The sequence below is a fragment of the Rissa tridactyla genome, chromosome 6 (genome assembly GCF_028500815.1).
Source record: "Rissa tridactyla isolate bRisTri1 chromosome 6, bRisTri1.patW.cur.20221130, whole genome shotgun sequence".
Taxonomy (NCBI): Eukaryota; Metazoa; Chordata; class Aves; order Charadriiformes; family Laridae; genus Rissa; species Rissa tridactyla.
In genome coordinates, this window is record NC_071471.1 from 22,153,160 (window position 1) to 22,176,419 (window position 23,260).

At 40.5% G+C, this 23,260-nt stretch overlaps 1 protein-coding gene across 12 annotated transcripts in view; it reads right to left on the reverse strand.

The window, feature by feature from the left end:
• DOCK10 (dedicator of cytokinesis 10) overlaps positions 1-23,260 on the reverse strand; it is a 161,045-nt gene that overhangs the window by 12,884 nt on the left and 124,901 nt on the right. For 9 of the 12 annotated variants that reach the window (XM_054205105.1, XM_054205107.1, XM_054205111.1 and 6 more), the window contains exons 30-50: positions 21,228-21,324; positions 19,900-19,944; positions 19,245-19,420; positions 19,000-19,116; positions 17,859-17,970; positions 17,017-17,138; positions 16,820-16,934; positions 16,575-16,641; positions 15,767-15,814; positions 15,003-15,104; positions 12,648-12,772; positions 11,855-11,967; positions 10,983-11,120; positions 9,201-9,383; positions 8,506-8,616; positions 6,877-7,092; positions 6,117-6,174; positions 5,688-5,786; positions 3,824-3,930; positions 3,069-3,191; positions 2,041-2,154 (exon numbers count right to left, since the gene is read on the reverse strand). In XM_054205105.1, coding sequence (XP_054061080.1) covers positions 2,041-2,154; positions 3,069-3,191; positions 3,824-3,930; positions 5,688-5,786; positions 6,117-6,174; positions 6,877-7,092; positions 8,506-8,616; positions 9,201-9,383; positions 10,983-11,120; positions 11,855-11,967; positions 12,648-12,772; positions 15,003-15,104; positions 15,767-15,814; positions 16,575-16,641; positions 16,820-16,934; positions 17,017-17,138; positions 17,859-17,970; positions 19,000-19,116; positions 19,245-19,420; positions 19,900-19,944; positions 21,228-21,324 — 2,388 coding nt within the window. The remainder of the gene's footprint in view (positions 1-2,040; positions 2,155-3,068; positions 3,192-3,823; positions 3,931-5,687; positions 5,787-6,116; positions 6,175-6,876; positions 7,093-8,505; positions 8,617-9,200; positions 9,384-10,982; positions 11,121-11,854; positions 11,968-12,647; positions 12,773-15,002; positions 15,105-15,766; positions 15,815-16,574; positions 16,642-16,819; positions 16,935-17,016; positions 17,139-17,858; positions 17,971-18,999; positions 19,117-19,244; positions 19,421-19,899; positions 19,945-21,227; positions 21,325-23,260) is intronic. The other 3 variants (XM_054205106.1, XM_054205104.1, XM_054205112.1) reach the window with 3 other exon arrangements.

Genomic DNA, 23,260 nt, shown 5'->3' on the forward strand with positions numbered 1-23,260 from the left:
TAACTGTATAATACTAGTAAAACCTGCAACCATTAGCTTTTGGGAGGAAGTGTGCAAAGTCTGCCAGAAGCACAAAAAAGGGAACTGCTATTAATGTTTTGAACAAATCGGGCACCGAGACTGCTTTCAGCACGGAGGGCTGCAATACTCTTGGCAACAGGAGGACAAGAATGCCTCATACCTTTCCACTTGCACAGCCAAAATGGAAGCAAGTGGCACACGGGGAAAAAGGGACTGACAGAAATACAGAAATAAAACCTTCCAAAGGGAAAAAACACACAGGCACAACCAGTACCTGGGAACAGACTACTCTCTCTGTCTTTCCTTCCAGGTCAAGCTGCCCCTGTAGCTCCCACACCTGCCATGGTGCTTTGTGGACAGGTAAGCCCTCCTTAATCAGTTCTGCACACCCACTCCTATTTTCTGTGGTAAATGAGGCACAAGTAATGCTGATGGGAACGATCTACCTTCAATGATTTGCACTGCGCCATACATTTTTGTCTCTATGCCTCTGCAAGGAGCAATACAGAGCAGTCCCACTTTCTACCCCATACCATCTCTTCTGCGAAAGGAAAGGAGGAAGCTGGGCTTGTCTGCATTTAGAGCTCAGTGTCTGGGGACACTAGGGAACAGACGCAGCTATGAAAAAGTCATATGCTTTAGAGCACTAAAGCTGTTTAAATGAAGTTGTCCTTGTGGCACTGGCAGCTGAAAAGTCGTCGTACTGTAACAGCGATTTCAACCCAATTCAGCAGAACTGCTGCAGCTAAATTACCCACTTACAAGCAGCTGCCTCTGGGAGAGTCCTGGCAAGAAACTGCAAGTAGGAGAGTCCCATTTCCCCCTCTGTTTTGAGGAAGGACTCGCCATTGCCCTCTGATTCCCAATTTGCTTGCTCCTACGAGGGACTACGAGGCAGGTGGCTGCAGCCTGCCCAGAGTGCTGCCGTTGCTGCCACGTGTTGGAGGCTGCGCAGGCCAGGAAAGCAGGCTTGCATTCAAACAGCATTAATGCTACTCCGAGCTCTTCAACGGAGGAGGAAGGGGTCCAATCCCACTCCCAGTGAAGCTGAGAGAAAAACTTTCACTGAGATGAGAAGATGCAGCATTGGGCCCCACGGTGCACACACAACACGGCGACAGATACAGCTTGGTAATTCAGGTAGCTGAACAAACAAAAATTAGTTTGCAGGATGCAACAATGAATAAAACGATGTTATTTCATCTGCCATGAACCAAAGAATCGAGAGCACAGGAAAGTTAATGTTAAGTAACAGTACAGGGAAGGATGGAGGATTTGTGAGGAGAGTTAAACAAAACATGCAAAAGAACTAGACTTACCACAGCCTTGAATAAGATCAAAAGGAGAAAAGAGCAAATTGCTAATTAGATTTTAATGCAGAAAACAGAATGATTCACGTCAATCTGTTGTTTACACACCTTATTATTTTAGAGTAAAGGAGATTGTGTGCTTGCCAAAACCAGGTCATAAAAGAACATGCTGGATTGCTACACTGGTTTGTAGTGGAAGAAAGCACAAAATAATGCTTTGAGGATGCTGAAGCACAGCAGAGGGAATAAAACTACTCTACAGTATATTGCACAGAATCAGAGGTGGCCTGAAAGCAGAAGTCCGAGTCAGCGAGAAACACACCAAAACATCTACTGCATACTGCTCTGCTTTAAGCTCTATTTGAAGAGATGGCCATATATCAAAGATGTCTTATCTGGTTTTATTTAAGTTTTACTCTGAAAAAACCTGCCCTGCCTTGATCTCAGTTTTCCCTGATGAAGTCAAGAACTAAAGCTGACACACAGGTCTGTCTTCCATTACACCACTAAATCCATAGCAGTAGATGCAACCGAGTGCTCTCTCTTCTGAGTAAAATCCTCCTTGGAGTGTGACTCACGAGGCACTTTCTACCCCATGACTCACTGCCAAGTGTTTCCCTCTTTTACCTTCCCTGAAATACATCAGGATTAGAAGAACTTGTCTGAAATCTGGGGAACTGTGGAGACAAAAGAACATAAGTTGACTTACCTGCCCATAAAATGCAACACGGTAATACCGCCCAAAGAGACGTTTCTCAGAGTTCACTACTTCTGCCACCTTCAGGTACGAGCGGTGGATGTCGTAGTACAAATCAGACAGTCTCTACATTAAGAAACACGGAAAGCAAGGGGAAGTGAGAGAGCACGAGCACTTTGGGAAATGACACTAAGGCTGTATGCAAGCATGGCTTGTCTTAACTGGATTATCAAACCTTTGCAAAGATGGCTGCATGTGCTAACGCTTAATCTTGTCGGCAGTCACTAAAGAGTCATTTCAAGGTTTCTGTTATCTTCTGAGCACCCAGTTTTGTGGCAGTGGCTGCCTTTGTGCACACGGTCACACAGTAAGGCCAGCAGCCCACCACTGGACAGTGGGAGGGACCTACAAAGAGGTCAGAGAACCCAAGTGTCCTACGTGCAGATGAGAGCCAGGTGCCAATAGCTCCAATCAGCTCCCAACCCCATGCAAAGATATAATATCCACAACTGCCACTAAAAAGCACTTTCTTGGGACAGTGAACCAAAATTTCATCAAAGTTTAAATCTGAGGACCTGCTTCCTCAGCATACAGCTTAAAGCTACCTACCTCTGCTTTTTCTTTTTAAGTTTAAAACCAGAAAAATCAGTAAATGAGACTATCATCTGATTATCCATTATGTATTGAAAGTGTTGAGTAAATAAGAAAGGAAGAAACCTCGGAACTGTGAAGAAATCACACAAGTTATCAGCAGTTTCTAAACTTAAATACAATGCAAATATGCTCTTGGCTTAAACACACATGTAAAAATTCGCATCCACTGGCTAACACAAGAGTTCTGTTTGAAAATGTTTTGTTAATTTACTGTTGTATTGATGCTAAAAAGAGGAAAGTAAGGTACCAGGGTTTTTCATTTTTTCACAGCACAAAGCGTTAGAAGGAGAAACTGCATAAAGGAAGAAAAAAACCATTCCTTTTAAAGAAAGCACTTCCCCCCCGTTATCTTAAGATAATTAAAAAAAAATAATAAACCAACTTACTTTAAAGTCCCTCTGCTTCTCAAAAACAGCAATGATAGGCTTGTTCACCTCAGCAATAAGCTCATATCTCTCGGACTTCCACAGGTATTCAACACATAACTCCAGCTGCTCCACAAGAACATTCTGCAATTCCACAAGTACAAGTAGTTCAGTGACTTGACAGCTGGTGGCATTTCATTAACGGCAATGCAGCAAAAGGACATACCCACTATTTCCTTTTTGTTCTGTATCTTCTATATTAAGGTTTATTTCAACGACACAATGTTTAATCAGGTATTGGTGACCTAGCTCTTCTTTAGATAAAAAAACTGAAATAACAGTAATATGAAAATACTTGAACACTTGACATAGAATCATAGAATGGTGTGGGTTGAAAGGGACCTTAAAGATGATCTAGTTCCACCCACCCTGCCATGGGCAGGAACACCTCCCACTAGACCAGGTTACTCGAAGCCCCATCCACCCTGGCCTTAAACACTTCCAGGGATGGAGCATCTCATTCAGAAGAACGTGTTTGCTTCCTGGCCTCCCCCCTGCCCTAAGTTCCAGCTCTGGTAATTAATGTTCTGGTTAGCTAAACACCTATCCCTGCTATTTAGTACAACAGCTATGACATTTCACTCCAAAGCTTTGTGCCTTTTAATACCGTGTGAAGTACGCTCTCACTATAATTTGTTGTTAGATGCAGAGGCACCCATTAGAAATAACACTCTCTGTTAATACGGAACAAGTATATAAATGTTAATGCTGCTGACCTCATTATAGGGGGTATCCTGCATCCCAGAGTCCTCCTTCATAGCACCTTCTTCTTTAATGTTGGGGGTAATGCTCAGAAAAGCAGGCCATCCCATGGAAAATAAGCCTTGAAGTGCAAGTCATAACAATGTCAATTAATGACTGAATAACCAGATAATTCAAAAAGTTATTGGACTCCATTAAAACAGAAAAATTTTGACTGGATTAGTTACTGTTTTCACAGCCCAAGTGATGAGAAGAACAAATTGAACTGACTAAATTTATGAGACTATTACACTTTTTCTCTATGATATAAATCCACTTGTCCAGGCAAAGGGCAACTACAGCATTTTCCTGATGCAATCTTAGTCCTCTCTTTGGCATTTCGGTTCCTTAGCTGTACAGCGCTGGCAGTCCTTGTAAAACTATACGTGCAACACTCATCTATCCAGGAATTACTGACACAGGCTGATGTGAGACAAGTTATACTCAGTGCAATCAGTGCTGTGACTGCTGGCCTGACCTACAGACACTTGACGCTAGGTGCTGGGACCTGCACTCATCCCCCCCATCAGGTTTCCTAAGTGAGAAGGGCACAGTCACCCCAAGCTCCCTGCAGCCCATGGGCGAACAGCCGCTCCGGCGCAGGGTGCGCCTTTGCTGGGCTGGAGGACAGCCTGGCAGCGGCTCTCCTTACCCTGCCCAGGCTCAGCAGGGCCACCACAGCCCTAACTGAGCAACTCTCTTGCAGAAAGCCCAGGCTGGTGGCAGAAGCTGCTGATAGGAAGGTTCACAAGGATTAAAACCGAGATTACATTTAATATTTGCTAAACTGGTGCCTTACAGTGCAATGGTTGCAGAAAGAACAACTTGCACAGGCATTGCACATTACAGATCAGGCAGAGTCTGACCTGCAAAGATTTTCCTACCACTCTTTGAATGGCAATGGTAAACCCTGCCAGTGGAGGCAACAAACTCCTGACACAGTTCATGTTCAATTTAGAAGTAGGAAAATGCTAGTAAGGCACAATTAAAAAGCTTCTTCACACATTGAGACAGAGGGGCTCCTTCTCCTCTGTTAAGTTTTGAAAATCATTTAAACATAGGTTTAAAATGACCCACAAGTTCCTCACTCCGCATACTGTGATCTATTTTACCACTAGTGAACGATCTCTGAAATATTGCTGTTTGCAGAAAGCTTCCTTCTAAAAGCATGCGTTTTTTCATCTCACCCACAGATGCTTCTAAGTGTATCGGAGAACCATGGTCTTTCCAAAACTAACAGTTTTCTCTTCCTCGGATATTTGCCCTTGCCCCCAGAAATTGCTCTTTGTGAAAATAGCTAAAATATCTCATGCTGAGAATTACTTGGAAATACACATTTCATAAACTAAATAACCACTGGCATAGAAGCATTTAAGAATATAAGCCTGCACTTTATTTCTCTAATAAGCATCGTAGATTAAAAAAAAAATAAAAATCTTTATCTATGATAAGTTACATATGGATAACCAGATATTAATTCTGCCCCCACGCCCTCCCAGCTTTGGCTAGCCAAGGAATTGGACATGGATTTGCATGCGAAACACCAATTGACCTGAGAGGGATTGCTGCTGCCGATGAAGAGCAGACTGCTCTCTTGCTGAGAAAGCCCTTACCCAGAGATGTTCTGAGCAATTCACCAAACCAGCCAAAGAGCATCAGGAAAGTAACACTTAACATAAGTAAAGGTTTCCAACATTACTTGCTTGCTATTACAGCCATCAACATGCACTATACATATTTTTGCTTTGGTAGGTATTTTTCCAGATCAACTGGAGAACAGTAATTTGCTTCCTTAATTATGTTATTTGACCCATAAACAGGCACGGTTAGAGCACTCACTTCCTCCATTGTGAGTTGTTAGTAACACATTACTATCAGAGACTTGACCATCTTCCAGGAGCATACGTGAGGTACAAATCTTTTCCATTTTCCAGTAACCTATGATAGTGTAAGATGGTATTAGTACACTGCTACTGGTATGTGTTAATACATGCATATTTAATAACAACAGACTAACAAGTGAAGCATTCTCTTTTGGCACTAGCTTACTGAACATTTAATTAACCCTCTTTACACAAAACACACACTTTCACTGTTGCAGTGCTAAGACTAGCATTTACGATATATTTAAAAAATAAAATATTTGGGAAGAATTCAAGCAGATTTAAGAATACTTTATATATGAGGAAGGAAAGCAGGACAGCCAAAAATTATTTTTGACAAGGATGTTTATAAATACATAGTTGGTGTAGAATATGTTGATCTTACCCTTTCTTTTCAGGTACTCCGCAATGAGAGCAGCAATATGAATATAGCACATAGCAGCCTGTGACGAGAGACCAAGATAGACATATACGTTAAACTACGCACAGAACATATGTGGTAAGGAGCACGTACTTTCATTACTGTCAAATCATGCTGCAGAAAAGGGAAGACAGAATTAATATAACCATGTAAGAAAATAAAGGATTAAATTATGAACTCCTTAAGTGTTAATTTCACTAGATGTCTTAGGTGAAAGCATAGATTTGCTCACGAAAATGATTAAGATTACTAAGTAAGATATTCCTGGGTTATGCACTGGAGTTTTGCATCACCCATTTAGTTTTTGATGAGAAGGACAAAGCGTTATAAACTATAAACAAGGCTCCTCTCCTATGCCGTAGTGGGGGAGAAGAAAATCCTTTATGGAAGTTATGCCCCACTCATAACCTCATCTACACTACACCTACTGTGCCCGTTAGGGTTAAGCAGCAGAGATGCTAACGCGATACTGACTGCAGCTTCCCTCAGACATTTTCAAGTCTTGCTCAAGCACATATCAGGTAGTCAGGATTAAACAAACTGGGATAATGAGCACATTGCATCTCTAGGTGTCTTTCAAACCTGTCTTCCTCTAATTTCAAATATATTAGAGAGACTGTGTGATGCTCTTAAATCACTGCTGTTGTCTGTCTTTCAGAGCCCTTTTCATCAGAACATCTCAGCCTAAAGACAAATGGATTTCCTATTCATTTATTTACATTACCTCCGATAAATCTCCATTTCTTGCGTGAATCTTGGCCATGCTTTCAAGCCATGTCCTACGTAATTCAGGTGTGCTGGCATATGAATTTGCTAGGCTGTACTGCAGATCCACAAGCATCTCAGGGTCTTTCTCATGCTCCTTCATCTGAGCTGTGGCCATTAAAACTGTTCTGATGCGTTTGGTCAGATCCTTCACCTCTGCTGGGAAATTAACGTTCTTTGGGAAAGATAAGCAACACATCACTAAAACCATCCAAAATGCCACATGCAGCACCCCTGAACAAGCTAAAGTCCTGCTTATGGAAGACCTACTTCCCCTTCCCTAATTCAGCAGGCTTCAAAGCAGAGCCACAGTTCCATGCTACATACACATTGTACACAACTCCCTGATGTTTTTTTACTGATGTGTCACAGCACCGACTAGATATCCCAGGCGGTCAGCTGCACAACTGCCCGTGTGCGGCAACTCCACCGAAGCCAGCAGAAACATTTGGTCCTCGGTTGCTTACTGGATCCAAAACTGGATTCTCCTACACTTCCAGCTGACAAACAGCACAGGGCACTATAGATAGCCCTGTTAACTACACTCACAGCATGTTTCACCGCAGTGAATAAAGCACAACAGGCTGGCTCCTGGCCTTCTCACGCTGTGCAAGACTAAAAGAGAGTCCTTGTATTACTCGTATCAGCTGCTCTCAACGTATTTAACTCAGCTCTGTGGTTTCTTTTTTTTTCAGTTGGGCAATGAAATACATTTCTATTTTCAGACTTTTTTCCCCATGTTCCCTTTGTTTAAAAGTAAAAACATCCAGAAAAATTAAGTGAAGTGAAATCCTCCCCCCTCTATGTCACACAGAGATGAGCGTGTTGCAGAAGCAGCGTGACTGACTGCTGTGCTGGGAAATCAAAGCTGGACTTTGGAAACAAATACAACTGTAACTGCATGTTATTAAATAAGACATCAAATTACTTATGGTAATTATCTACCAATTTGCTTATTATTAACCTCAGCGGAGATACCCTAAAGTCACCTTCAGAGAATGAAAACCACCTACAAAGTATATAATTAAAAATGCATGTTGACAAATGTTTGGACAGGAATTGCAAACATTAAAAATTAGAATCTTTTTCCAATACCTTTAGTATAGACAATGAATATAATAGCAATAGTAACTAATCTGAGAGCTAGGTGCCTTTTTCAGGGGGTTAGCTAGCTTGCTAGCTAGTACAAAACCCAGATGTTGCGGTATGCTTTTGCTACAGATTCACTGAACAGACTAAAGGGACAGTTTGTAGACTAAAAATTGTTTGTCAACTGTAATTGTGTTTCATTAGTCAGAATGCATGATATCTTCTCTGACATCAGGCAAATGAACAAAATAAGCAGTGAATAACAAATAACACAATTTTCAAATAAAAATCTCCTTTTTTCTTTTAAAAATTATTTTCAATTATTAAGCTTCTGAGTCACAAATACGTTCATGAATTTCAGGCTGCCTGAAAAAGGCACACTATGAATGCATAAATCCCTGTCTAATAAAAGCCAGCAATTTTATTCACTGAAACACGTGCTCCTCTGAAACTGTTGACCTTTTGCAAGAGGTAGTGATTGACAAAAAATGTCTCTTACTTTCATCTGCTTGTCTCCGTTAGCAAAATTATTTATAATTGCAAGTGAATGTTGAAAACGAGATCCACCGATCCCTGCATCCGCTATCAGCTGGCTCACTGCTTTGATGAGCTGTATGGGGAAGGGGGGGGGGGAAGCAAACACAGGGTGCAATTAGCAAAGAAAATCAAAGTTTCTGAATAGTTTTTAATCCCGATTTTAATACAACTTGACGTACCAAGGCTAGCAGAGATGCACTTTTATACCTGTTTTAAGAAGATAACATACAAACGCAAGGACTGAGTAATCTTTCCAATGTTTGCAATTGTTCACATATTGCTGTTTAATTGTTCACACATTGTTACTGGACTTCACATTTCTGTTACTGTACCATCAGATTCTCTTTAGTTCCCTTCATCAGCTGTGTTCTCACTGCTGTAAGCAATGCACGTGAATCAAGAATAGCTATTTATCTGGCTATTTATTGGCTGTGTGGCTACATTCACAGCTGTTGTCTCTCCCTGGAACAGAGCCGAGCAGCCCAGGAACAGAGAATCCAGCCCAATGTCTTCGGACTTGGCAGGAAAATCGAGCTGCCACAGAGAATTGCCTGTCTGAGGACTTCAAAAGAATTACTTTGCTACAATGCATAAAAATAATAATGATAAAAACCAATGCACATCAGCTAAATACTGATGATCTCACACTTCACTTACCTGTAGATGGGATCTGACTATTGATTTCTGCTTGTTAAATTCAAAGTTCTTTCTCATGAAAAAATAAAGAAGAGCAGATGCCTCTGTCTGAGTTGAACGTGACCGATGGTTACAACACTTCAGGATTTCATAGCAGAGTGAACCACAGAGATCTGCTTGTCCTTGGAAGAAAGCTGATGGGAACTATTGAAAAAAATACGTGAATATGTTGAGCGCTACTCTCAGGCATTCGTACAGCTATTCTGAGTCACTACTTTTTTCTGTTAAGCTTTCAGTAAAAACAAGTCTCTCCCATATTTATTGACAGCACGGCTTAGTGAAAAAAATTAGGCACCGGCTAAACATAATCCCATGTGCAAATTAAAATTAATTAAAAACTGCACACAGGCTTTTATACAAACACCGTATGCAACGCAACAACCAAACTGGCCTCCAGGAAGCCCAGACAGCAGCTGGCACACAGCAAGCATAAAAGCAGAGCAGGCTCTCTGCAAGGAATGCAGAGCAGGTAACCAGGCAAAGCCTGCGCGCGGTTCTGCACTACTACAAAAGCTGCTCAGGAGAAAGAAAATACTTTGAGTAGCAAAGTCAGGCAACTTCCAGTGGTCAAGGGTCTGAACAGCAGGAGACAACAGAGAGTGAAGGATGGCTCTCCAAACCATACCTACTATTTACCAGCAGGGTGAATATAACAAAAGACAGACTGGGGAGAGGTGGAAGATGTACGTATTGGCTACAGATCTCAAGTACCACCCGAGAAGTTCTGCTGCAGGAACCATGAATGATCCCTGTTCCCACAGAACTGTGAAAAGATAATTCAATCCTGAGAGCTACTGGATGAATGAAAAGGACGATCCTGGATATTTATTCATCCTCCCAGTTGCACAGGGTTCTTCCATTCCTGACTGTCAGGTATGTAATTTAAAGCTGTCTATGGATGGTGTACTTTCTATTTCCCGCCATGTCCTCAAGCTACATTACTGGGAGAAGCATGACCTCCTCCTCTTTTCCCCTGAGATAACAACCAGAAGGAGGCCACATGGTTTAAACTGATGTACACTGTTGTGCTTCATAGAAACACCTGGGACCCAGGCCAGCCTTGCTTATTCTCACTTTCCCATAGCGATTTTTATCTGTGTGCTACATTCTGGTTAGTTTTAAGAAGATCTCATCTAAGTCTATGACTTGGAAATTGTGCAGCCTTTGCAGAAGGCACAAAGTGTCACATGATCATTCATATATGTGCAATGCAAACAAATAAACAATTTGACATATAAGCATGTTTTTGTCCAAAACCCCCTTATCTGTTGAAAACAAGGTATTTGTAAAACCATATTAGTTTGGATGAACTTTTGGTGAAGGATATGGAATACTCTCCTGCTAGCTCCTCTGGGGACAGCTGTAATCATTCACTGCTGGGTTCTGCAACCCAGGTATCTGCCATGAAGACCACGGACCTCTAGAATTTCAAGCTTTCTTCCATGGGTGGTAAAAGAATAAAAGCCCATGACGTAGCCAGATACCCTAGACCTGGACATTACTTATCTATTTACTTTACAAGTTTCGCTTTCTTAGTAAATTTTTCATTTTCCAAAACAGATCAGATTTTTTCAGATATTGTGAACTTCTCTCTTTTAATCAGCAATAAATCAAAAGATCTTTGTCAGGAATGAGCATTAATACAGTGAAGTGCAAAACTCTTTCAAAGTACCCGATTGTCCTCAAGCTTCACTCACTGTAACATATTAATAGGTGAGACCAAGAGAATAAAACTATAGTTACCTTGGCTACAAACAGCCGTAGGGCAGCAAAGACATGCTTGAGAGCTGCTGCTGACTGGTTGATTTGCAAAAAGAGCATGTGTGTGTCAAAGACTTTCTTCATCAATGCGTTCTGGCAATCAGATTGCTGGAGTTGCCTCTGAAAAGTTCACAGACATGACAGGACGTTCTGGTTATTAAAGTGAATAAACAGAAGAAGGATCTTCTGAACTTTACATCTGAGTGTTCCTAGGGAGATGCTTTCTTCAATGTAAAGTCTCTGCGGATGAGGCATTCCCAGCTTGCTGCAGACTCCTTTTACTTGGCAGTTTTTCAAGGACAGCACTTTCCTGTGCTTGTACTCCTACTTGTGGATGGTATATACTAGATTTAAGGGTTAGGGTGACAGAAAGGAGCTAAATCTAAAAGGAGCTGCCTGCTGTATTGTAGCCGTGAGACCTTCAGCAAGTCATCTGGGCCAATATTCGTAGAGTAATTTTTAAAGAGGCAGAGGATCCACCTGAGGACTTGAAGAGATATAGATGATAAGCAGTTCAGAAATCTTTTGTATAAAACCTCTGAAATCTAGGGGGATAAGCATGATTCAGATAAGGTGACAAATTAGTAAATGCACCACATTTTAATGCGGAGCAGGGCTGTACATAATATCCCTGGATATGTAGGATATTCTTCTTCCACATCCTTCTATTCAGTTCGGGTACTGTCAGTCAATTTCTTCACAAAATACTTCACTGAGGACTGGTGTATCTTATTTCCCTATCCTGCTGTCTCAGGCATTTCCAGTTTTCTGTGCGCCTGCTCCGCCAGGCTTTCCTTCCACCACATATCCCACATGGCACCAGCTCAAACAGAAAATGAAACAGCGAAATGTACCTGGTGATTCAGAGTGTAAAGACACAACAGGTCAAGGATTGTGAGGGAAACTTCCGTAGCAATGTTTGCCTCTGTGTCTACATACTGTACAATGTCCGTTTCGCTGGAGCTGCCTGCAACATATAAAAAGCAAGATGACAAACAATCTCCTGAGAGTCGTTAAAGATGATGCGATCTGCAATCTGGTCATTAAGTGTCAGCACAGTATGGAGGGGTCCTAACTGTACATTTAACCAAAGGGGTATTTTGAAGAAAACTGCTCACATGACATGAAAAGGGAGGGAATTTTAGTCAGCTTTTACCAGCTGCACCACTGATGTAAGCCTATTCTTTCATTGTTCCTGTTTGTCCTCAAAGGAAGAGAGAAACTTAATTGGAAAGTACGATAGATGACTTTGATCTCATCATTTAGAGAACCTTGTGTCATGAAAGGTCACTTTTATTGCTAGGTCTAATAAATGTAATATTTCAGTCAGTGTCACCTGCTTGTACAGCAAGGTTCATAATCATAGATGCAAGAGATGCTGGGAAGGGGGGAATAACTTGTCATTAAGGCTATTTAAACACGTCAGGTTATTGTAATTAATTTTGTTTCCAAATGAACTTTGAACAAATTTAAGCTCAGATTTCTTAGTCTCCTGAAAAAAAGGCTGAGTCAGCAGCTCTATTCATGTTTAGGCTCTCCTCTTCAGGCTCTCTTTCACTGGCACTCATGAAAACAGATTTAATTGTACAGAGCCTGATCCAAACCCCATAGAATTCCAGAGGGAAGTAAATATTTTTTTGTACTTACTTGCAGTGCTACTGTCTATCATCTGCAAGAGTTTGGGGTTAGAAAGTGCATTTTTCCCACGGATTATTGGTAATGTTTGAGATCTGTGATGCTTGTGGCCATCGTGGCTAGAAGTAGAATGCATCCTGAAATTGAAAAGTATTATTAAAAAACAGAAACAAAGAATAAACTATCATGCCTATACAGAATTTTTTCATGTCAGAATTTTCTGCAGTGCTTCTCAAAGGTTAAGTTAAACAAACTGACACAAAATTTTTCAGAGAAACAAAGATGAAGAAGAAAGTCAGTGAGGTGGACAAAACAAACAGATGTGCTGTGATTTCTTGAGATCACAGGAGACAAAACACTCATTGAGCACTGAAAAAAAAGTATCAGCTTAAGGAGCTGGCTAATGTTTAGAAAACTGCCTTTGGGTAAAGAGAAACTGAGATGAGGTCTGTTAACTCAGAATACAAGAAAAATGTATGCTGCTCATGAAAGAACTAATACAGCTTCTATGAGGGAAAAAAATGGTGACAAACTGACAGTGACAGTAAAAATACGTGTGTGCATATGTGTGTGTTCTTTTAACCTTCTTTGATGCTGACAAACACATCATTAATTTATAATGAGAAGCTTAGAACTAAAATACCAATGCTTATCACAATTTTTGAAAGGATTTTGAATTTGTAACCACTATAGAATTCAGCAAGATTTAACATCTCTCAAAATTCAGGTCACTTGTTAAAATACACGTTCATTTAATTTCTTTAAAAATTGTAGCTTCCTATATTTGCATAATTTAAAAATATTCTAGGACAGAATTACATCCTGCACCTACCTAAACCCTCTTTTATCTTGGTTATTTTTTTAAAAAATAATTTAGAAAATTAACATTTCATATTAAAAAAAAGGAACAGTTCCCAACACAGGTACAGAATTGATGGCCAGACTTTTGCCAATCATTGTGATAGTGTTCCATTGATGGTCACAGTGGAAGGATTTGGGTGGACACCCTGACAAACTAATGGATTTAGAACACGTGGAAATTTGATATCAAGGGGTTTTTGTGGGATTTTTTGGGGGGGATGTGGCATGACGGGGTGGAAAGTCTGGTTTCAGACGAACCTTTCAGTAAACAGAAATACATAAATTTATAAGTGCAAGTTACAGCTGATCACAAGCAATACTTCAGCTCCCAATTCATTATCAAAAAATGCTCTGTATAACAAGAGGCCAAACATACAGCCATTTGGACAACAAAGTGAGGGGTTTACATGTGAAGGCCCTGGAGACTGCAGAAATGCGACTGTTTTCTGTATTGCCACTATGTTGTTTCGTTGGAAAACATGCAACGAAACAACAGCCTCCTAAAGGCTGCTTGTCAATTCCAGCTGGGGTAATGAAATCAGTGCTGCTTCTTGAAAACTGCACGCTGGAGGAACAAAGAAAGAAATATGGCAGAGAAAGTACCTTTTTCCCCCTTTGTTCCATTCCAAGATACATGCTTATAATGGTGAGCGTATTCTAGCTATACATAAATGAGAAAAGTCAATGATCCAAGCTCATGGGGAAGGGGGATTTTCTCACCATGCTCTTAGATACAACCACAAGCTGCACAGAGTCAAAAGTTCGCTTTCTCTCTAGAGTTTTACATTATTAACGTGAAAAGGATCCCACTTTGCCCTAAAAGGATCAAAAAGATTATTAAAGATGTGCTGCACCTGCAGCTTCTCACCATGCAGTCCATGAAAATTATTAAATTTTGGAATGTTTAGACTAGGAAGATGGAAGAAAAAGAGACTAGGAAAGAAAGATCCTCTAACTAGCAACATGGACATAACAGTAAGGGGTTATGCTACACTCAGTAGCATGGAAGTAAAAATATGGGTGTCAAGCAAACCTACTCTTAAGTTTGACTTGTGTTGCTAGATACTTCACCTCTGCAACCCTGAGTTATTGGGGAGAAATGAATCCCCAATACGAATGTAAGTGCATCCATAGATATTTACCCCTAAAGCAGAAGGATTCCATGCAACTATAAGGTTAGAGACCTGTGAATTCCTTCAAGGTTGGGGAAAACTGTGGATTATCTTTCAGATAGGGATCTGAGTTGAAAACAATAGCTACTGTTTCTGCAATACTTAACAATATTGACAGTAACTAAGGATTCTTCTGAACATAACATTTTAAAAAACAGCTTTTAAGTCAAGTTGAAATTACAGGGGCTCAGTTCTTTCACAGTTTATTGCTTTGGGGGCTCTGAAATGTGTCACATCTTGTGTCAACCTCTTTTCAGTCAACACCATGACAGTGGTGCAGGGTGACAACAAAGACTGTGGCTTTATAGAAGTTAATAATACAATGTGTCATTACCATTGTGAGAGCAGACCCGATGCCTGGCCAGAGGAGTTCGAACCTTTAAGAGTTCCATTATTCTGGGTGGCCTGAACAAACTTAAAAGCAGCAGCAATTTTCCTGTTAAGAGAAAATAACTGTTAATCTGTTACGGAACGTGACATTGATTTCGCCATGCCTCTGAAGAATAAATCATGACAAAACCTGTCATGGAGCATGAACCGGTTCATCTGGTGACCTTTCGTTTTTCCACAGTATGACATATAGACAAGTTCACAGCAGTAACACTAAATTAAAAATGAAACATCAATTGAGACAAAGTGTGCATTTCACATTTCACAGCTGGAACACGATCTCATGCTTTTTTCAGAGAATGGGTAGAGATAGAAGATTTTCTTTTATTTCTGTGGAACATTTATCTATGCCCATTGAAACTATTCTTTCCATTACACGGATGGGAAATACAGTGTTCGAGTTCCTTTGTTTGGCATATGCACAGAAATATAGTTGAGAATGGCCCAGTATTTTGGGTTATGAATGCAGTAGTAGCTATCATATCATCACACACAATTCATCTTTTACACTAGGTGTGTACTCAGATGTCCACAGCATCATGATAACATTGTTTGCATAAAAGAAAAAAAGTGAAGCATACATTGGCTTCTATATGTCAGACTGATGGTTTCAGGAGAAAACTGATACACTATTAACCTCATTTAAGCCTAATGTAATTGCAATAATATTTAAATGCTGTAACATACCGTCTATAACTAGAGAATTACCTTACGATATTGCGTTTTCCTAGGTATCTGAAATTTTGCAGACAAACCCTGAAAGATAAAACAACACATTTTATGTCTCTTAATGGCATCCTAATAATGAAAAAAATGCTGAATCTTAGTGCTTCGAAGAGCCCTGTGGCATATGCACCCCCTAGTAAGCAAACAGAATAGATAGAAGGCAGCAGTTCCCAGCCTAGGGATGCACAAGATGTGGCACCACTTTCCACACCTTGTTCCCTTTCTCCATGGCTTAAGATTTCTGCTTGGTGAAGAGGCAAAGTCAAAGGCAAAGACTCTGCTGCAAAAGCATTGTTTCTTCACCAGATGAAGTTAAATAACTTGCATTTCATTTATGAGATAGTGAGGAAATTCATGCTACCTGCGTGGATTCTGCAGACATGCATAGATTGGATTGAGCAAACCACCTTGGAGATGCAAAAAGCAGGTAATCCTACATTGCATGGCTTTTCTTATGGTTTGAAAGTTTTGGGGAGCTAAATACTTTTCTTTTCTCAAGGGAAGAATAGAATCTCAACCTCAAATAGAGAAACTACTATGAAAATCTTTTTTAGGAGGAACACCCAAAGCGCTATGCCTCCTGTTCATGGAAATGACCAAGACATTGGAGAACATGGATTTTATTAGTAATGTCTCATTACGACTTCGGAAGATTATGGCAAAATAATCTAAGATACAAGAGCTATTCTCAGCCCATTCCACTAGGTGGACAAACCCAAAGAGAAATTATTTGCAGCAGTCACTTTAGAACGTCATCATTCAACATAAAATCAACGAATCCCAAACTTACTCTAAAATGCTGAAAAAGTCTGTTATTTCTGAGAATGGTGCTCGCAACCAGTAGGAGATCAGTGCGTCTAAAGGGAGATATTAAAAAAATATATTATGTTATTACGTATCTGTTACAGGGAATTAAACTTGACCCAAAGCCTGTAAAATACACTGATAATTATTCTATTTTAATGTTTGTTTGGATTCAGCATTTGCAATATTTTACAACAATGTAAATTAGGTAGTAAGCGTGCATTTTCTTACCTTCTGAAATGGTTTTCATAATGTGAAGGAAACACATAAGAAGACTTCTAGTTTCCGCTTGATCCAACTTGTCAAAACGAAGCGTTGATCCAATCAAAGACAAAGGTCTCATGATCTGTTGAATTGACAGAAAAGGGCCTTAAGTACAGTGACAGGTTTCCACCTCTAGTAACTGTTTCCAACATTTGCACATGTACCTTTTCACACGTGTCAGTTCTCTCACTGTTTTTTTCATTGGTACTTGGGTTAGATTCAAGACTTGCTAAGGAAGCTCTGGAGTCAGCATGGTTTGCTGCAGAGATAGCTATTGATGAAAAGGCTGTAAATGAAAGTCATACCAAACATGCTAAACTAAAACATTTATGGATACAAAAACAAACAACAAAAATGGAAAACTTAAAACGTGTCACATGCTGGATTGACACCAGTGCTTTGAACTTCCAATAGCAAAGCTATTGATGGGTATGTTTAGTACTGAAAACATGCAACAAGTTGAAGTAAGATGATTCAGTTTGCCATTATTCATGGCACTAAATTGGCCCGTTGCATTCCGTAAGGCCTGACCTAAAGCCACAAGAATCAGTGAAAAGATGCCCATGCACTTCCCTGAATTTTGAAATGGGGTTTGGAGGAAGTGAAGAAAGTAAGTTGTGTTTCTACCCTTCTGTTAAGTCTGGAAAAACAAATAATACTTGCCTCCAGGAGACTTCAGGAGTTTTCAGGAGAAACCTTGGAACTATTCTTAAGTCAGGCAGAGACTACAAGAATGAACTCAGGCAGAGGGATTTGTGAGAGCCTGAATACTGGCATCGTTCCAAAGCAGGAGAGTGAGTGAAGCAGTGGAAGAAGAGCGGCTTCACAAGAGAAATAAAAATCAATCCATAAACACCCAAAGGGAAGAGAAACATTGCATACCATGTTTCCCTGAATATTACATAAAATGTGTTAATGATATCCTCCATGAATACTAAGCAGAAAGCACGATGGATTGAGATACACAGACGTCTACCTGTGTGCATGTTCAATCTGTCATTTATACCTGCTATAGAGTTCAGAACATCTTTGGAAAAGGACGTGTCCACAGAGTTTGCATGTTTCATTGCTGTCTGGCTCTGAAATCCTCCAGCTGTGCTCAAGTCATCCCTAGATCCCTGCATTTTGGAAGAAACAGAACAAACTCCTGTAAATGATATCACTCATAACTTTCATAATGACAGCACACCTGATAGGCTTTTCTTAGACACTGAGCTTGAAAACCTACTTTCATCAGTTGCTTAGACATGACAGCCTTAAAAGATCAAGGCTTGCCGTAATATGTCAAATAGTTACCTGCAATATGAAACCCTCTCATAATTGAACTTGAAAAGGACATATCAAGCGTAACTCTGCTTCTTAAACGCTAGCACAGCATTGGGAAAGGAGCATTAACTGCTGCCATCAATGATCAGATGAAACAGGCTCGTTTGCTGGAAGGACTGAAAGACACAACGCCCCTGAAGAAATCTGTTTCTAGTTCTTACAGCAGGACTAGGAGTATAACACATCTAATCTTTTTAGAAATAAACAAACATGCTCCTCCACACGTGCAGCTTATACAGATTTTCTGTGGTGGTAAAGCTGTTTTATGATGTTTCTGTACCCCTTCCCTCCTTCAGCTACTTGAATGCATTCCCTCTGCCTTCTGGTGCAGTTCATGGTCCCTCTGTTGTACCAGCGAAGCTGCTTGTGTGTTCATGACGTAACCCTAGAAAGAATCTGCGGGTGATGGGAGATTTCCTTGACAGCAATGTCTCCCAGCCACCTGTCAAGGGACCTGCCTGAGGACATGGTCCTTGGCCTCCAGCCTCTGGCACCAGGGCAGATGGACAGGATGGGCCAGCTGGGGCTGCAAACCTCTAACTTTGAGTTTCCAGCCCCAGGACAGCCAGTGTTCTGGGTCTGTTCCAGACCCACAGCCTGTACCCTGCCAGTACAGACTCCCAGGGCCCTGCAAGTGCTCTGCAAGTTGAGACCTTCCAAATTAAGCATGGCAGGTGCAAAAAAAAAAAATCAGCATTTTCAGAACTGCATTTCGTTAGCTAATTTGTATCCAGCATAAACTTGAACCTCTTCCCACCAGGTTGACTGGGTCAGACCTGAGTTTGATCATTTCAGTGTTCTGAAAAAATCACATGAATTACCTGATTGGAAGTATTGATATTGAAAAGGAACATATCCTTCATGTAAATCCTTGGCATATTGTCCAAAAGCATTCCATAGAGTGGCATGTACAAGTTTGCTATTTGTGCCTGTTTTGCCTAAAAAATGAAAGATAGAACATTTTCCTGAAGAAACTAATTAATGTATACTAGTAGCTAAGAAAGTTTCATGTATGTTTTACTACTGTATGAACAAGCAAATGAAAAAGAAAAAAAGGTTTCTTTACCGGCTCTGCATATCGATCATCAAATGAATGCTTTGCCATTAAGTTTTTAAGCACAGCCAAAGCTAAGTGCCTAATATCCTGGTCTTCTTGCAAGGCAAAGCCAACCTCCCGCAGCAGGACTCCAATTAGAAAATGTTTACGGCAAAATTCATTGGTCAATGTGTACTCTGGAATATCTTGGAACAGAATGGACAAGAATGCTTAAATTAATATATGGGTTACATAACACCAACCCCCATTTCCCCAATTTTCAATAAATTTTATTGATTTAATCCACTGTTACACTTTGATTTCCCAATCTGACTGCCCCATTCTGCTTTCTCACTTGCTAGAATGAATTAATCTAATATTATTTCTCAAAATCATGCATTTTTTACAATTTAATAATAAAAGACAATTTATATACACATTCCCATATAAGAATCTCAAATGTTTTGCACATAAGACTATTCACTTCTTTGAGGCACAGAACCCAAAATGTTGTTCCCGTATTCTAGCTAGAAGAGATCTAAACCACAGAGACACAGAATCATTCCACTTTTGAAAACGGTACATAACTTTTGTCTAAGTTTGCCACAGTTCAGTGGCAGCAGGAAATCTTAAAGCTCTTGATGCACAGTTCTGCTTACTTCTTATACAGTCATTTTGTTCATACCTGATGTTCGATATTCCTGTGTTGATTCTGAAGGCGTCACAGGGTCTTCATTTTTCATAAATACAAAAGAAAAATAGGCAAAAATAATGCATATTTTTTTTAGTTAAGTGTAAAAAATATATTTGCTCTTTTTTTTTTAAAATTTGACTCAAATTTGAATGAAACAGCTTCTACTGTTAAAGAAAGCTATGAGTGTCAGAACTGAACTCACTTTTTGGTGCTGAAAACTGAAGCAAAAAGGAGAGAAGGGCCCATAGTTTGAGAAAAGCTGCATAGAGAGATCATTCTACCTTCCACTCTCAGCAACTTAAAGGACCACATGCCAAGCGACCTCCACAGAATTCCACAGAAAACTGTCAGAACTGGGATTTTTGCCCAGACCTGAAATCCCAACACCTTTGAAACCAAGAGGAAAAGCACCCAGCCAGTGGGTACTGGCCACAAAGTCAGGTTCGAAATAACAGATTCCAAGGCAGGAGGTGCAATGCATGGTGGCTGCTGGCTTTGGGGCATGGGCAGGCTGGATTCACTCCTGTGGTAGAGCACAGGAAAAAACTGTTCATGCTTCTCTGCAAAACATGGGTTACACGCAGTGGTCCCTGCCCTGAGGGGCAGCTCAGGAGGTATTACTATCAGATTCTGAAATGGGCCTCTCTTGCCTCACTGCTCCAGGTAAAACACTGCAGTATGTGGTGACCATGTGAAGTTCAGGCTTGCCAGAAGCCAAGAAATGGAGAAAAGGGCTATTGCATGCGTGGGACCTGCCTGCCAGTCCTAGAGATACTCTGGAGGCAAAAGTAGCAATGACCTATTATCTGAGAAATGGACATTTCCAAACTCCTGCTGCATATACAGCTCAGATCTTGCCCACGAGGGAGGGGCTGTCACACGGACAAGTCACACTCCCAACAGCAGCAGGAAAGCCTGCTCCCAGATAGCAGAGTTTCACAATGTCCTTGGTCACTGCCTCAGCTTCTTCCCATTCCTGCTGTACCTGTTCAGCCCCTTCCCTAGCTCACCACCTCCCAAGGCTACTGCAGCTTCAGTAATTAGTCCTCACAAATAGTCCAGTTCATTCACCTCAAAACTTCCAGTGAAAGAGCCACCTCCCACCACCTAACTGGGCTGTCAGGGGTTGCGTTTATTTACAGGCATACTGAGATTATGTTATTTTTATTACACTGCTTAAGTACCACACCTGAAAAGCCACTTGGGGCTCCTGTGCCTGATGTGCAGACATGATACTTCAGAGCATTAGTTGTTACCTGTTCTTTGAACCTCCTGATAATTCGCCATTGTACAGAAACCCTTTCGGGGTGGCACCTTACCAGGAATGTTTGAAGACCGTATGGGCAGGCACAGAGGGATAAAATGCTCATGGTGACAGACTTCTTGGAGAAAGTCAAATTTGAACTGGTGTAAAGTCTGAAAATCAGAACAGGCAATGGCTCAGTTCACATTACACAGGGAAAATGGTAAGACAGAGCTGCATTACTATTTACCTCAAAATTCATACCCACGCCCAATAACGAAACCTTACGGCTGGTTATGCCAAGCTGCACCAATAACAAACATTTGGGTTTTGTCTCTGTCATCAAATGAACTTGTCACAGTCAAACAAGCTTTCTGGATTCCTCAGCTATGATTTTTCATTGAAGATGTACTGATAAATATAAGCTTGATCCAAGCTAAATATTTAAGGTATATTTAAAGCTACACTGGGTCTTTTGATGGTATATACTATAGCATATAATCATAGTGAAGTATCTTATCCAGTTCACATAAATTTGGGACCGCCATAATTATTATGCTTTTCTATTTTTGTTTGCTTGTTTTTCACCTTTCTTTTTTATTTTCTTCTCTTTTTTTTGGTCAACCAAATACAAAGTTTCAGCCACACAGGTCAGATCTAAAATTTATTGATAGTGTTGGAAACTTCCTCTACTGATGCCAGTGAGTTCCAGCTCTGAGGGATTTGGGTATTATATAATTTTGGTATTATTTCCTTAATATCTCCCTCCAAAGAAGCCATCCATGATCTTTCGTGGAGCCTTGCAACTACCTCAAGAATTTATGATTCCCACTACAACGATGTGCCACTGAGATATAAAGTAATAAATTTTTATTTCCATCTTCTCAGCTCACTGTTCTCAGCGGCAGAAAGTAGTCATTCAGGACTACCAGTATGACACTGCATCGATCTAGGTTAAACATTTCCCCGAGCATTAGAAAGTACTTGTAAAAGTCTTTTATTTGCCCTGTGTTAACGTCTGTCAGTCCCTAAAATTAATTTGTTGCATTTCTGCTGCCACCGTCAGGCTAGGATACCTGGAACATGCACTTTTCAGAGTCTACCGAGTAGCGGATGGTGGGGGATTTTTCCCTGAAATGTTTTATTGCAGTGTAGTACCTCATCAGGAATACAGCCGGGCAGGCAATTCAGGGTCTAATGGCAAATACAGAAATGAAGCACCTGAATCGTGTTTCCCAAGAGGAACTCTGACATTTTGAGGGAACACAACAACGAACTGAATTCTAATAAGGTATTTCAACTTTTGAATAAATATTTCTCAAAACAAAGTTTAAATGTCAAAATCTGGAATACTGTGAAGGATATTTCTGTGGAACAGAAATTATGGTGCTTCATTCAAAATTACAATAAATTCAAACTGCAATGTTATAGACTGAGACACCCACAAACTATTCAAGCAGCAATACATACTGTAAAATTTTCTGAAGAGAGAGGTCAGATTGCAGTATCATTTTTTGATACATAAACAATCCACTTAAAGAAGCAACAGACGCAGAGAAAGAAATCCTGCAGCACATTTAAATGACAGACTGTTGCTTAGGCGTCTGACTGAAGATGAAAATAATGCAAGACCTCTCTCTCCTTTAGGTCAGAAATCTCTGATTTTATTTTGTGCCTATTGTTTTCAAGTTCTGCAAAGCCTGTTCCAGTGGTACATCTGTCTGAGCTCCGCAGTGATTTCGCTTCCACACATGCTGGCAGATGGCTCTGGAGGGATGCTGGGGGCTGGCAAAGCACACGCACTCACTGCCAAGGAGGTGCTAAGTTCTGCTCCGCACACTGACTAATCTCAGGCTTTTCCACTGGCCGTTAATTAGCTTCTTTAATTAAACATCTGTTTCTGTAGTTGGATATATTTAGGGAAGTTTGAAATGTGGAAACAATTTTCAAATTGCATAATATTATTTACAGAATTATAGGCTTCAGGCTATGACATTAATACCGAGAGACTCCATTCTGCATCTGTTCCAGAGATGAGGTGAAAGACCCGAGTGCAGCATGAAGTTGGTTTTAGTAAAAAAGCAAAACAGACCTGGAATAATCTCACTC